The 15,265-nt window shown below is 34.8% G+C and overlaps 1 protein-coding gene across 4 annotated transcripts in view; it reads left to right on the top strand.

Annotated features, from left to right (window-relative positions):
- The window catches only part of CDK17 (cyclin dependent kinase 17), a 90,400-nt gene that overhangs the window by 39,650 nt on the left and 35,485 nt on the right, over window positions 1-15,265 (top strand). For 2 of the 4 annotated variants that reach the window (XM_021527955.3, XM_021527956.3), the window contains exons 3-4: window positions 772-810; window positions 9,365-9,529. In XM_021527955.3, the coding sequence (XP_021383630.1) occupies window positions 772-810; window positions 9,365-9,529 (204 nt within the window). The remainder of the gene's footprint in view (window positions 1-771; window positions 811-9,364; window positions 9,530-15,265) is intronic. The other 2 variants (XM_021527957.3, XM_021527958.3) reach the window with 1 other exon arrangement.

Below are 15,265 nucleotides of genomic sequence, written 5' to 3'. Positions count from 1 at the left end.
AAGCACTGCCAAATCAGGTCATAAACCATAAAAAAGAGGGAGCAGTGAAATACCTAATAATATATCTGAAGCCTTATGAACTGTGGACTGTATGAAGTATACTTCAGGCTAGTCTTTCATCTAAGGACAAAAGCTTTTCTTGGTCTCTGGTATTTCAACATATAAAACCAATTGGGTGGATTTGTTGTTTTATTTTTAATTTTTCATACTAACAATGCTTGCTTTTTAAATTCTATATTTTACCTTAATATATATATTTAGATTAGTATTAACAATATTAAATGGTAATTTATTGACAACTAAAAATGAAATTTTTCTTTGGCAATGACATACTAATGAAATTTGGCTAGAAGTAACATCCAAATCATGCATATTTAATGCCTAATTAAGTGTAAAATTTATGCAAATATTTCAAGCACATATGATCTGTAGTGAAAGCAAAAAATGTGGCTGTATTGTCTAATATTATGAAATGCACTATCACAAACCCCAAGCATGCTTTTAAGAATAATTGCAAGACGCATTCCAAAATACAGCCACAGCTCTTGCATTAATTTATAAGTAAATTGGAAAGCATTCTATTTTGTTGGGTTTTTTGGTACAGATAAATACATATGTACGTAATAAACGAAAAAAGGTGACGTTCTGATAGAAATGGCTACATGAATTTTTAAAATAATACTTATCTCCATTTGGTCTCTTTTAGCGCAGTGATGTGATCATAGGATCCAGTTTCATGAACACTTGCATAATTTTTTTGTAATTTTACAGGTGTGAGTAATAATGGAAGGATCAGCTACGGTAAAGTGCGTAAGTGTTTTTTAGGTTTAAGGCATTAATGACTAGTTAATACTCTGATAAGAGGGATGAATGTTTATAGAAATTAACACATTGCAATACTGTCTCAGAACATCCAAATGCCTTTGTAGTTTTAATCATTTCATGTCATCTTCAACAGAGCTGAGAAATTACCATTCCATCTGCTATGTGTAATTCCTTGAGTGTGGAAGGAAAACAGTGTGTTGCAACATATTTTCAAGACAGTGTTCTTGAATTGAAAATATGAGCACAGAAATGCTTACTGGTGATAATTTGGTAAAATTTCTCTGTTGATGTTGGAGGAAAGTATCAGTATGAAGATGTGGGTGGGTAGAGGGAGAAGAAATCCCCAGAATTGCAAGAGCTCATTCTAGAGCTACAGATTACTGTGAGTAATTGGTAGCTGTCACAGCTAAACACTGATCATTGTACTGTCCCTTACACTGTACTGGCAATGTTTTTATTATAGTCTGTATGTACCCTTCTGTGCTGTGGTCTGCATCCTTTTTTGTTAATACTGTTGAGTATGGTTTCTCCATCCCACGTATGCTGCACAACATAGTGTTCTTTCTTCCCTTCTGTTTTAATTTGCTTCTTCCCACAATACCTAGAGGCTCTGTTCATATGTGGAAGCGCTTATAAAGTGAAATGAGCATGAAAATTCAATGCCTGAAAGCATGCTGCGGAGACCCATAGTCTTGGAGGGCTGTGTGGGGGCTTTGTCCAGTCATAAGTGTTTCCTTAGAAGCAGAATGCAAGTTTGGCAGGGAACATAATGTTTAGATGCCGAAGTGGACTCTCTAAATACACCAGATTTCTGTTAGTGTAGGCTCACTGATGAATATGCAGCGATGTTTTTCAAATGGTATTCAGGTGGAGTCGTTAAGTACAGAAAAGCGGAATACACATAACTTGCCAACACTGGTTCTGAAAGTAGGGCAAAAAGGAGTCAGATGTTCTGTTCTCTGGTTAGGTTGGCAGCTTGGTCTCACAGATGTTTGCATTGGGAGTTTTTTATGTGAATGCAAGGATAGAGGCCAGGGATACTTGTATCTTGGCTGTGGTATTGACTCTCATTGAATTAAATTATTTTTCTGAAGGATTTGGTGTAGTGTGATGCCTTTTGCAGTTACAGTCTTAAACTGATGGTGTGTTATGCTTAATATGATTTAAGGTGCAAAACTTGCCATGCTTATGTTCCAGTACAGGTTCTAATGACCAAAAGTATTTTCTGAGAATTATCTTCTGAGCAGTATGAAATAAATAATCTTAAAGGCAGAGTTTTGGTTTTGAATATATTTCACTTGATTGTGATATTTATTGTTACCCAGACTGAAGGCAAAACCTCACTCTGCATGAAGTAACTTTGAAAGGCTTTTTATAGTGTCTTATAGATGTCTTGATCTCATTCTTTGCCTTGTGTATTTGTAGTTTGTTTTTGTAGTTCAAACAGACAGAAACATTTCTGTCCTTTCTGTCCTAAATTTAAAAAAAATATTCATAGGACTTTACACTGCCATTTTAATAATTGAGGTACTTCATTTTTCAGAGGGAGTTGACAATTGTGTTTCTTCAGGGTTATATTAGCATATTTTTTCAAACATTTTACCAGTATTTTTTGCCTTGTGTTGTGCAGGTGAAGAACACTTGCTCTGGAATGACTGCTGTACTCAAATGGATTAATTTGAGTAATGGGAGTAATCCCTTGAAGTTTTGCCAAGTTCTTAAAATTGTAATATTCAGTAGTTTGAGGATTACATCTTATTGTTTAATGAAGAATACTGTTTTAAATGGTATTGAGTGGTTGCTCTGTTTTCAGAGTGACTTAATCTTGTCCTGGGTATAACATAACAAAATCCAAGGAAACAACCCCATAAAATAATCTATAAATACACAGTATTTTGTAGTGTTCCTCATCCAGCTCCTGGAGAGTACATATATAAATTGCTGCTTTGGGTTATTTAAATGTATCTTCTGTGGAAGCTGTCACCTGCAATCAGCTAATTTTACTGAGTGGGTCTGACTGCCTTACAGCAGTGTAATTAAATATACAGTGCAGCATGCCAATTCTGTAATATTAGAAATTCACCTGCTTACATTCTAGCTATTCTGAAGAAAAAAAGGGCTTCTTGACAACAGCTTCTTCAGCAGCTTGTTAAAAATATTTTATATTTCGAGTCCAGAGAGAATCAGGTTTTATTATGTAAAAACTGAATAATCATTAGCAGAGCCTAACATTCAGATCAGGTAAATGAATGTGTAGTAGATGATCCTGAAATATGAGTAAGTTACGTGACAGTAGGCGAGAAGCCTACATAAATAGTTTTAAAAGGTTGTGATGATGCATTGCAAGCTTCATGAATGCAAAACTGTTCAGAGAATGAGCATTTAATTTCACAAATGTAGATTTTTGACACTTTTTCATTCCCTATCAAATTGGAAATTACTAAAAACAAAGCCTTAGAAGTTTTTTGGAGCAAGGGTGAGGTCAAGGTGATGGAAAAGAAACTGCATTGAGTCCTGTCCTATAAAATCCAGTAGTGGATTCTTGAGGCACTTAGTGAGATTTTGTTATCCTTGAACCAGTCCAAAGCCACGTTGCAGCTAAAAGTGTCAAGTGAGGGTTTGCCTCCATCCTTCTGCCAGCAGCTGTGCTCTGTATACCGCATAGTGATCTAGTTCAAAAACCTAAATCAAAATTGCATTACTTTTTTGTTCGGAGGCAAGGGGAAGAACCTTGAGCCACATTTTTGATAGAAGCAGTGAACTGTGGCAGGCACAAAGATTTATCCTTACTTAGAGTATGGAACATGCCTGGATTCAGTCCCCATTCTATACCCAAATCATGAATCATAAATGCTAAGTTTCCAATATCTCTTACTTTGATTAGAAAATCTCCATGTGTGTATTTTAACTTTATTTATATGAATTTAAAATACATATTTGTATTATCTATGTGTCCAGGATGGATAATGGTTGTGGAATCACACATATTTTGCAGACATACTGACCTCTGTCAGAGATGTTTGATTTAAGGGAAAATGTCACCTTGTATGGCTGGTGATTTAATTCTTTATTAAAGCTAGTTGTAGAAAATACCATTACAAAATTCAGGCAGTGAAATCTGATAAACAACTTGGTCTCTTTGTCACATAATAGAGATACTCATGGGACATAAAAAAAATACTTAGTTGAGTATGTGATAATATATATTCTTAAAAAGTGTTTTAAAATGCATTTACATTACTAATGAAAACACTTTCTCTCTTTAATCCACCAGCTGACTGACGTGTGACAGTATGTCAGTTGCTGAGGCTGTGCAAGAAATGTCAGGCAATTCTGCAGGCTCTCTGGAGCTCAGCTTAAGTAAATCCAGTTAAGTAAATCCAGCACAGGAAAGAAAGTGGTAGTGTGGGTCTTTGTTATCATAGATGGATGAGGAAAAGAAGCATTGTGGATTAATTGAAAAATTGCTTAACTCAGAAATAATTTCAGGTCAAGGTTTGTAGTTAATTTAAATTGCAGCTAAAGGAAGAAGAGGAGGCATCTTCATAAAATTGTTGGGTTTAGTTAATTCCTCTGACAGGTTTCTTGGTTATAGACACTGCTGTTCTACTTGGCTCTGCCAGTTGTCATAATTATGAAGTAAAAAAAACCAAACAGTTCCACCTATGTTCAAATATATATTTATATATATATGTTTATGCCACTTCACAATTGAATGATTTCAGTAGTTCATTTGTGTTGTTTTCTTGTTTTGGTATGTTTGTTAGCATTGGTGTTGGCATTATTTCAAACTTAGTAAAGCAGTGATCCCTCACTAAGTACAATGTTTTCTTAAAATATATGTGTGTATTCCAAAACGTTTCATGATCTAGCAAATCTTAAACCATTATTAAGGCAGGCTGATTGTGTTTTGAACAGTATTTTCTTTGAATTGTGCTGTTGTATTTATTTCGGGTTATGCCAATAGCAACAGAGGTTTGAACAACAGAATGAGAAGTACAAGAAAATGTTCCAAATTATATAAAGGGTTAGCTCAGCATTCACCAAACTTGAACATCGAGTAATACAACAGTGCACAGTCACCACTGCTCAGTTTTAAACTTTGCTGAAGCTGCACACTTTAGCAAGATAGCATGGATGTGTCATTTAAAATAAGAGATATGCATTTTTATAGATATAAAACTAATGTGCATATGTAAATACACTTTTTAAAAGGGTGTCTATTGTATGAATTATTCAGGGACAATGAAAAAAAAACTGTGTGGTCATCCTGTACATTAGTATATTTATAAATATTCTAAAATATTCTCACTGAGAATGTTTTTTTAATTTCTTTCACACTTAAAAAATAGATTTGCATGATGGTTTAGTAGGCTGCCTAAGAAATGAAAGTGTTGAAATGGCATTCCTTGGAAGATGAGTCTAAGATTCCATGATGTTGTAGCCAAAATAAGAAGAGAATATAATAAAAATGACAAAATGGTTATAACACCCTTACTGGAATAATTATGCCAGCAACAGCCAACACAAGTGAAGTGCCCAGGTGCAGAAGTCTTGTGCTGTTAGGACAGCTGGATTTCTGCCTGTCTGTTCTCCAGTCTCTGAGGATGATATCTGAGGACAAGTCCAAGATTAGAGCCCAAAGTATAGCATAATTTCCCCAGTGTACTGTATGTTTCTAGCTCAGAGACTTACTGAACTGGGCAAGTCTCGATGTGGTTGGTAACCCTGAGCAGATTGCTTATTCAGTCTCCCCTTGAGTCTTGCAAGTTTGGGTAGTTTTAGCATCCTGTGGCAGGGGGTTTCCACAGAAGAATTATTTTGTGTGCAGTATGCAACCTGCCACGGCTGGCTTTTTCACTCTTGTGATGATGGTGGTGGATGCAGAGGATTCCCAGGTGCCTTCTTCAGCCCTTCAGTGAGTCTGTGGGTTGTGTCATGCTTCTGATGCTGTAATATACTTGAGAGAGGAATAGCCGATTTGTGCATGATGTCAAAATGCAGTAGATCCATACACTTGACAGTGAATTTTTTAGTGTTTTTTTACTGACCTTTTTATTTCCATCATTCATTTGCCTGTAGCTATCAAACCAACAGCAGCATGTGGTTACTGAGTTGTATTTTTCAAGTATAGTGGCACTAAAGTAAGGTATATTTATGAGTTTTATATAGCGGAAACATTTTTTAAAGATGAATCAAACCTATAATCACAGAAATAAAACTATATGAAGCAGTTTACTATATTAAGCAGTTTTTATAGATACATGTAGTAAAGGCATATAACTTTTACAATTTAGATGCATTTTATTCAAGGCCAGACAGTTGACTAAACTTGCATCATAAATCTGCCATGTTGTACTTCAAATATAGTGATTCGACGTATTAATAATTCTGGAAAAAATGGATGTTAATTAAATGAAATTGTAACTTCAAAAGAAATACTTGTGAGTCTTTGGAGAGAAAGAGAGAGAGTTGAGTAGTTTTTTCAAAAGCACTTTAACTCTTGTATCTCATAAATGCATGAGAACTGTAATAAACAGTCTTGTAAATTAATTTCCAGCAAAGGTTTGCTTGATCATTTTTAATATTTGCTCCAGCTCTTGGCTGTTACTGTCACATTTGCAGGGAAGAGGTAACAGAATGCAGAATTCATGCAACCATTTCTTTAGAAGCTCCTCACATACAGCAGTGCACACTGAACTGTTTATAACAAATATACTTTACAAAGTGTAAGCCCATGTGTTATACCATCATATGCAGTTCAATCCCTCCTTTTTGTAAAGCAACATGTATCAGGATTTTAAACCCCTGCTTATAAACAGTAGTATTAATACTTGTCTTAGTCACAAATACAATGTCATGTGAGTGCTTCTGTAACCTTCACTTCATTGTCTGTTCATTGTCTACCAGTAGTTATGCCTGTCCTACTGCTTGACCTAAATTATTGTTGCGAAGTTTTATAATAGGCTCCATAATTTAGTACAGTACTTAGGACAGTAAAGGAAGGTAATAGTTACCTGTGATGGCAGGTTATTTCTGTATAATTGGATCTTATCATATCAACCATTTATCTTTCATTTTATATAAATTTATTTATTTATGTGATCTTTATTTATCCTTATATTTGAGCTGAACTTTGCATATGTTAGGATATTTTAGGAATTTTGTTTTAAACTGTAAAATACATACAAATTTACCAGTGCCATAAGGAAAACAGATTTTTTCAATAATCATCTCTGCGCATCATGCTGTCATGTTAGTAATGAACATAAAACTCAGTCCCTGCGCAGACATTCAGTGTATTCATAAATTCTGGCCTCTTTTACATACTGCACAGTTCATGAAGGTAGATTGCTTTTAGCCTGAGTAGACAAAAGCCATAACATACAAGGTACTATTCATTTGTTCACCACTACACGTAAACTCATGTGAAGTGTTTAGACTAGAAATTTAATCAAATTCAAATCAAATTAGCAAAAAAGTTGGAAAGCATAAAGCAGATGTTAACTTACCAAAAGCAGTAGTTGTGCTGAATGTGAACCTGTGTCCTGTCATGTGGAAGTAGTAGTAGATTGTACTAAAAATTGATGAGGAATTTGCTGCCTGCTGCCCTTGGATAAATCTGCTGTTAAAGGCATGCAACAAGGAAGCTGGTACCACTCTTAAGTCAAAAGGGTGATGCAAACTATTAGAACAGAAATGAGCATTTCGGACAGAGATATGCAGAGGTTTGAAGACCGTGATCATACTTTACAAATATATACACAGATGTATGGTGAATTTTTCCTTATGTTCACCCACTCTGATGCTGTGTTTATGAAGGCTGCTAATGAAAGGATGTAGGCAGGTTTGTAACAGTGCAGACATGTCCTTTCTGGTTTTGGTCTGCAGCATATTTTTTCCCCAAGGCTTTTATTTTTTTTTTTCCCTGCAGCAGCTGAGTTAATGTTTTTTAGGTTTTTTTTTGTCTCACTGTGTTATTCACATTTATATGCAAAAATTCCTTGCATAATTATTTCTTAGGGTCATTGACCTGTCTTTGGGTAATGCTGTCTGTGTACTTCTGTCTCTGCTTCAGACTTACCATAATAATGTACCTAGAAGTTTTTTGTGTATGTGGGGAGAGAGGAAGGGAACTTCAGGATCCTGTTTTCCTTAGGTTATTAGGTGTTTGTTGGTTTTCCTTTCCTTTACCATCGAAATTCTGCTTCCCATAAAATATGTTCTTCTAGCTATATTATTCTTGCTCCCTTTTTTGGAAGGGAAAGCAAGATTCTGGGATTCGTGCATGTAGGTATATAAGGTGGAGTGATGAAATAGCATCCCATACAGCTTCCTGTCCCAAGAGGTATGAGTGAAGCTCTGAGCACACCCTGGGAGCAGTGGCTCCAGTGGGTGCTGCTCCATTCAGTAACACTCACAATGTGGTTGCGGCTGCTGCCTTTTCTGTCTTCTGAATAATACCAAACATGAATCTGTAATGTGCATAAGAATCAAATAGTGGAAAAACATAATTACTTGAATCTCAACTGTTCTTTTGGCATAGCTTTTCTAGTATAGGGAAAATACTTGCATGTAGCTGCCAGATGCCTCTGATATTGTTTTCTGAAGTGAGAGTGTTTAATCTTTATTTTCTTGTATGAATGACATCATTGGTGGCTCTGCTAAGTCCACTGTCATGACATTCAATGCAAGTGGGCATCTGTTCTGCTTCTTTTGGGGGTAAAAAACCCCTCGTGTTTTCAGAGTTAGCCTGCTTCTAGGACCATGTCTATCCTTGAGGGCTAGTCCATGTATGAGGAGTCAGGTTGCTGAGGGAACATGAATATCCAAATACTGCTCACAGTTTTAAATGAGATTTAAAAATTTCTAGCGCTTCATTCTTTTAAAAAGTGCTTATCAATGATAATAAGTTTTTTTTTTAAAATATCTGTGAATCATCTGAAACACAATCCAGTAGAAAGTCAAAATAAAAAAATTGAATGCTTAATTTTTCTGATACGCTGTAAGTTAATAACCTTAATTATGGCATGATAGCTCTGGGAGGTATAGATGGATATAGTTATTTCTAAAGATCTCTAATGGCAAGGCTTTGGTGTTAGTGACACACAAGAATTTTGAGAGGGAGAATATTTTTGAAAGCTTATAGTTGAATTTGCTCATCATAATTGATTTAACAGCTGTCCTGTTTAAAAGTAAAGTTGAAACATTGTGCAGTAAGACAGAAGAAAATAATTACAGTGTTGTGGTTTTATTGACGTTCTAAGACTGTATATTCAGGGCATTTACTTGTCCAGCAGAGTGACAGGATTTAGTAAAATTAAGTTTGAGTAGCACTTAATGCCATGTTTTGAACTTGTTTGTTAATAGAGAAATGGCCATAGTATGGTGGTCTGCTGTTAGCATGAAAATAATTTTACCAGACTTGTGATTTCCTGTTTACTAACTCTTTTTCTTCTTTCTTTGTTTTTCTTCTGGCATGTTCCTGACAATCCTCCTTGCTTGTGGCAATGAATATTTTGATCCTTCTGAACTGTAGAGCCTATTGTGAAGAATGGCAGGCCTCCAACGTCTCACAGCATGCACTCATTTCTCCACCAATACACGGGATCTTTCAAGAAGCCCCCTTTACGGAGACCACACAGCGTCATAGGGGGCAGCCTCGGCTCTTTCATGGCAATGCCCAGAAATGGGAGCAGATTAGGTAATTTCCTTCATTGTTTGTTTCAGTTAATTTTTCCGTGAAAAATAATGTTGGTATTGATTCATAGCATGAGGTACGGATACTCTTACTGCCTTAATAAATCCCTGAGTATGCAGTAATTTTTTCTGGAGTTTGAGAAATTTGTTCTTAAAGCACTGAATGTCTCTCAAAGTTTTCAGGCAGAAAGCAATTAAAAGAGTGCTCAGAAAACACCTGTGAATTGTTTACAACTTTAAAAGTTACAAAAGTAACAAAATACTCTTTCTTAATATTTTGCTAGGAACCCATGTATACATCTCAGTTAAGCATTGGCAAGAAGTACAATAAATGTACTATGAAAAAACCAGAAGGTAATCATCCTATATGTGGAATTTAAAAAGAACTACTGTATTACATCTCATTATTCAAGAGAATAATATGTTTTTTCAGAGACAAATTAAGGCAACTCAACTATAATTATCTTTTTGTTGTGGTCCTGAGCTATATTTGTGCTTCCATGAAGCAAATAAGTATGTTTTCTTCTTCAAGTAATTTATCATGTTGCTGCCTCCAGTCACCACTAATGTTTTATCCTGCTTTTATGTTATTTTAAATTATGCTTAATTAATTGATACTAGAAAATGAGAGCAAGTCACAGCTTAATTAGAGTTTTTATTATTTTTTCAATCTCCTGCCCTCCTTTAGAAGTGTGATAAACTGATCTTTGAGATTAAGCTATGATTCTTCAAGATAGTAGTCAAACCACTTGTATCTTCCTTTGGTATAATACCACTCATCATGTTCAGAAAAATCCCTTTTTACTGCATTAGTTACCATTCCAACTGAAAAAAGTCATATATGCTTTTGAATTTACTCTAGCAGCTGTTGCTATCACATAAGAAAACTGGTTTTAGTCTTCACGGTTTGACTACTGTATCAGTTTCTGATTTCACTCAAGTCCTGTACACAGTATTTACTTTTTCACTTTCGCCAAACCAAGCTTTAGTTGAGTTGCCAAGAATCTAACAGGAAGAGAGAGTTTTAAAAAAATTGTGTAGCTAGAGAAATCTGTGTTTATCTGAATATGTAGTCTTTATGGGTTATTTGTCAAACTAAATAGATATAAACTAAGTACAGGAGTAGCAAACATGTTTGAGTACAGAGATGCCTGTACTCTTTCACTTGTGTTGCCTTTAACAACAATATGTAATTTTTTTTAAGTAGTATGGAATAGATGTACAGAGTGTATCATGGAGTCACAGAATGGTTTGAGTTGGATCAGAGTTCAAGATCAGAGTTCCAACCTCTCAGCCATGGGCAGGGACACTTTCCACTGGGCCTGGTCGCTCTGTATATCTCTGTTTAAGCACATCTTTTTGCTTTGGATACAATAATGCCATTTCTTGAGTTCCTATTTGATGGAAATACAAGTTACTTGTGCGTGTTATCTAGTGGTAAAAAACAGAAGTACGAGTATATGCCATCACAATTCCTCTTTCTGCTCCTTTTCACATCTTTCTTTCTTTTGTTCCTGCCATATGAGAATTGTTATTAAACCTCAGGAAGCTGAGGTATTCCCTGTTGGGATAACGACATCAGAAACAAAATAGTCAAATATGCTACACTGCATGAGGCTTTCCTTTGCTTTCTTCATCCACCCTTTTTTCTTGACAGTTTTTCCTCTTATTTCATATATAGGAAAGTGATATCAGAAAGATATCCTTGAAATACCACAAAATCATGGGAGGCAGAGGATGTTTATTTCGTTAAAGAAAACCAGATTAAATTGAGACATGACACAAATGCATCTTCATGTTGTCTGTGTTTGAATGAGGCTATCACTATAAAAATTAATTGATGAGCCCTGGAGGGTTTTGGGCTTTTGTTTGCTTTTTGAGCTTTAAACTTGAGTTTCTGCAGTTGTGATGATGTGTAAAATGCCAAAATACTTTAAAAATAATTTCTACTTGGAAATACTCTGTTAGCTTTATGTTTTGCAAAATGCTGTGTAAGGGAAAAATTTTTGAGCTGTGCCTTTTAAAAAAAATTTTAGCAATTTTTAAGTTCAGTATTCAGTTACCAGGATGATTTTAAACGATGGTGATTTCAGACCAGATTGTGAAACTACTGAATGAGGGTTTAGCTGATAGATTTTTTTACTTCACTTGTATATGTACGGCTTCTATGGTCTTGTACCTGTGGAAACATTTAGCTGCTGCAGTCCATGATGATGCCACAGCTAATAAGCCTTTTTTGGACCTGACCTGGCCTAATGTAGAACGAATCCAGCTGTCCTTGTTCCATATTTATATTAACATCACCTTTGGAGACGCTCTTGGAATGTGCTGAGCTAACTGAAGCTGGCCCTGCTGGTGAATTGCAGTAACAGCCAGGAGAGAGTTAATCCTTGCTTTTGCCAGTTGTGTTGATGCAGTTATGAAGAAGTTTGTTCCATTGTCATAATTATTTGAAAAGAATTATGTTTCCATATAGCATTCATAGTTCAGTAATGGTACTGGCAAAGGCAATTTCTCATTATGGTCTTCCTCAATTTGAATTATATTATTACTGAAATTAATTGTTCAGTGTAGCTACTCCATAGAAAAGTAAGCCTTGGAAAAGTGCACCATGGAAGAAATCCGTTACGCAAGTCGAATTATTATTTTTGCAATAATTTGAAATAAGGTGGAAAGATAGTGAAGTCTGACTCAGTACTAATTAGTGATTTTGATTATGGCTCACTTGGAGGAGTTCTCATTTGTTGCACCACAGGTTCCCTGTATTAATTTCTTCTGCAGTGTGTGCAGAAATGAGGACGGCCTTTTCCTTTATATGTTCTTCTACAGTTTCCCTGTTATATTGTAGTCATCTATACCTAGCTTTTCATTACATGGCCATTCTGAATATCTAATAAGATATGTAGAGTACATTAAAACAAATATCTATGTAAGATAATCGCTTGGTATCGCAGTGAAAGCAATTCAATACATTATTGAATGATTAAAGCCTCTGAAGACTATGCAAGCAAGCTTTCATGCAGGTAAACTTGTCTATAGAAAGGCTTAGAGAAATTAAGGAAATATTTACATGGTTTTCATCATTGCTTATTTAAACATCATTGTGCACCTGTGTAAAAATGATTAAAATGTCTGGGTTAATGCTTTAGTCTGGGGTTTATGCCATTAAAATAATGAACATAAGGCTCTACTAATGTCTTTTTAATTGAATCAAATAAAAGGATGCATTTATATCAAATGACAGCACAGTCAAGTGATTTTTAAAAAGCTTAAAATTATATCTATTTAGAAAATAATTAAAACATCTGCAAACCCTTACAGATAGGAGAAGCTGGGTGTTTAGCCCATTGGAAATGCATGTGCTTAATGATACATTTTTGCTTGCTCCAGCCAGTATCCTGCATAAACCTTCTTGGTTCTGGGTATGTAGCTTAACCAGACTTACCAGAATTAATCATATCACAATGGTATTCAAATCTTCATCTTATATAAGTCTTAAATACTGCATTTTTAAATTTGAATGGTACAGACCTTCTTTGTCTTCACACTCCTGATTTATAAAGAACAGAATCTCATTGCAGCTACATTATCTGTCCCAACTATATGGGTTTGTGGTACTAGTTCTTGAAATAGTGCTTAGTTGTGTGTTATTTCATAGGCGATCTTCTTAGTAGAAGAATTATCTTTGTCAACTAGGGTGCTCTATGTAGTTCTGAGCATTGCATTTCCAGTTGTCTTTTTTTTACTAGTAATTTCATAATACAAATAATTTTATGAATTAAATGTGAAAAAGATGACCATATCAGTCCCATAATTACTTTATTTAAAGTATCAGTCTCTCTACAAAAGAAATTATGTAATTGCACCATGGCTTAAAATGCAGTACTGCTTTAATTTTGTCAGTTTTTATTTTGTGAGATTGCTGAGATAACTGTCCCTTGCCTAGCTTCCATAAAGAAAGTTGACTTTGGGTTCCAACCAATGGGCTTGTTTTAACATGAGGATAAATAGATTGGGGCACAATTGTCAGTAGCTGCTACACATCATTTTACTAACAGACTCTAAAGAGCTGTAATTGCTGAATTGGATTACATGACCTCTTAGAAAAGTATTTTTAAAAATTATTCTTATTATAGAAACAATATGCTGACTGTGCTGTTATACCAGATACAACAGTGCTGGCCTAACAGCTTTGCTACAAGTACTGTTTTCAATAATGCTTTTATATTAATAAAATTAATTTTCCACAGTTTGTTAGAGATTTTTAAACAGATAGCTCTCAAGCCACTACAGATAATAAGATATTTCTTAGCGACTTAGCAAAAGAGTCACATTTTTTCTGCTTAGCTTCAAAACTAAGGCTGATCTTTAGGAACTGCGTTCTGATAACCTTTTCCTGTGGTTCAAATTGCCATGCTTTTAGAAGCATTGATAAGTATTTATCTTGTTTGAAATTAGAGATTGTTTATTATATAGGGAGATATAAGGAGTGCAGGTTAATTTCTTTGTTTTTTAATTTAGCCCAAATCTGACCATGGCTTGCAGGAAAAATTCTGAGTCAGTGTGGATTTTTAATAGAAGGCCAATATAAATCTGCATCATTGCTGGAAAATTTGCTTTATGTGTGAGATGCATGCTTTGTTTGTGCTTAATTACAGTATTCTGAGTTAAAATATGTGTTGCTAATAACTTACAAATTAATCTTTCTTTTTATATCCATTCTGTTTTCCATAAAAGGAAATTGATTGTACTGAGGAAGAGTTTGTTCTTTTGAAGTGTGCATGCTTCTATGTGAGCCAAGTTCAACAAATATTTTAGAAGATGTGCAGATAACGAAACATAGCCCTAATGGTGTTTTTTTCTCCAGAAAATCCAATTTTCTTGCTTGTTAATAGTGATGGAACTTGTAGTTTCTCTTTTGGTTTTGGAGGGCTTTTTTTAATTTGCTGTACTGCTTTGCAAATGTTAAATACTTCCAGGTGTGTTGGTGGTAAGGCTGAATTGATCTCTGTGTATTTAGCTAATGTTATCATTTTTTAGGGATAGAGTTCTTGGATTTTTAGTTGTTCCTCAAGTTCTTTTACACCTTCTAGAAGATAGCAGAGAAACCGGTGTCTTTTGAAGATCCTACTTTATATATATGGGTACATAATTTCTAGAGTAATTTTGGAGTTCAGGTATTTCAAAGTTGATGATAGAGCATTATTCGTAATGAATTAATTTTGTGACCAATTTCCCGCATGTCCTTTTACAAACAATTTTGCTCTTTATGCTATATGTCACTGCCTTGATTTTCTTTTGTTCACTACAGTGTTTGTCTTCAAAGTCTGCAAAATCCTTTGGTTCTTAAAAGCAATGCATATATATATGTGTACATACAATATACACAAGCTTTTATGTGCAAGAATCTTAAGGATTGTTTAAAAATTAACAATTTCATTTGACATGAAAGTCCTGCATCACATAATTCAAGCAATTAGGTAAATTCCTCCATAAGGTCACTAATTTCACTTAATATCTCTTAAAAGTCAAGTCTTCTAGTGAATGCACTTGTATATCGTGGGCCTTGATTTAGGTGGTTATAATACATCCCCTTACTTCACACATGGATGCCAGGGGATTTTCTGTTTGAAGCTTCTGTATTTGCCATTTCTGAAAATACAACTATATCCCTTGGTAGAACTTTAAAGCTTTCTGAAAATTCTTTTACGTTACCATCCTTAGGTAGTCTGATTTGAAA

Source organism: Lonchura striata, chromosome 5 (assembly GCF_046129695.1).
Source record: "Lonchura striata isolate bLonStr1 chromosome 5, bLonStr1.mat, whole genome shotgun sequence".
Taxonomy (NCBI): domain Eukaryota; kingdom Metazoa; phylum Chordata; class Aves; order Passeriformes; family Estrildidae; genus Lonchura; species Lonchura striata.
Note: the sequence above shows the minus strand (reverse complement) of the source record. Positions and strands in the feature narration are given on the sequence as shown.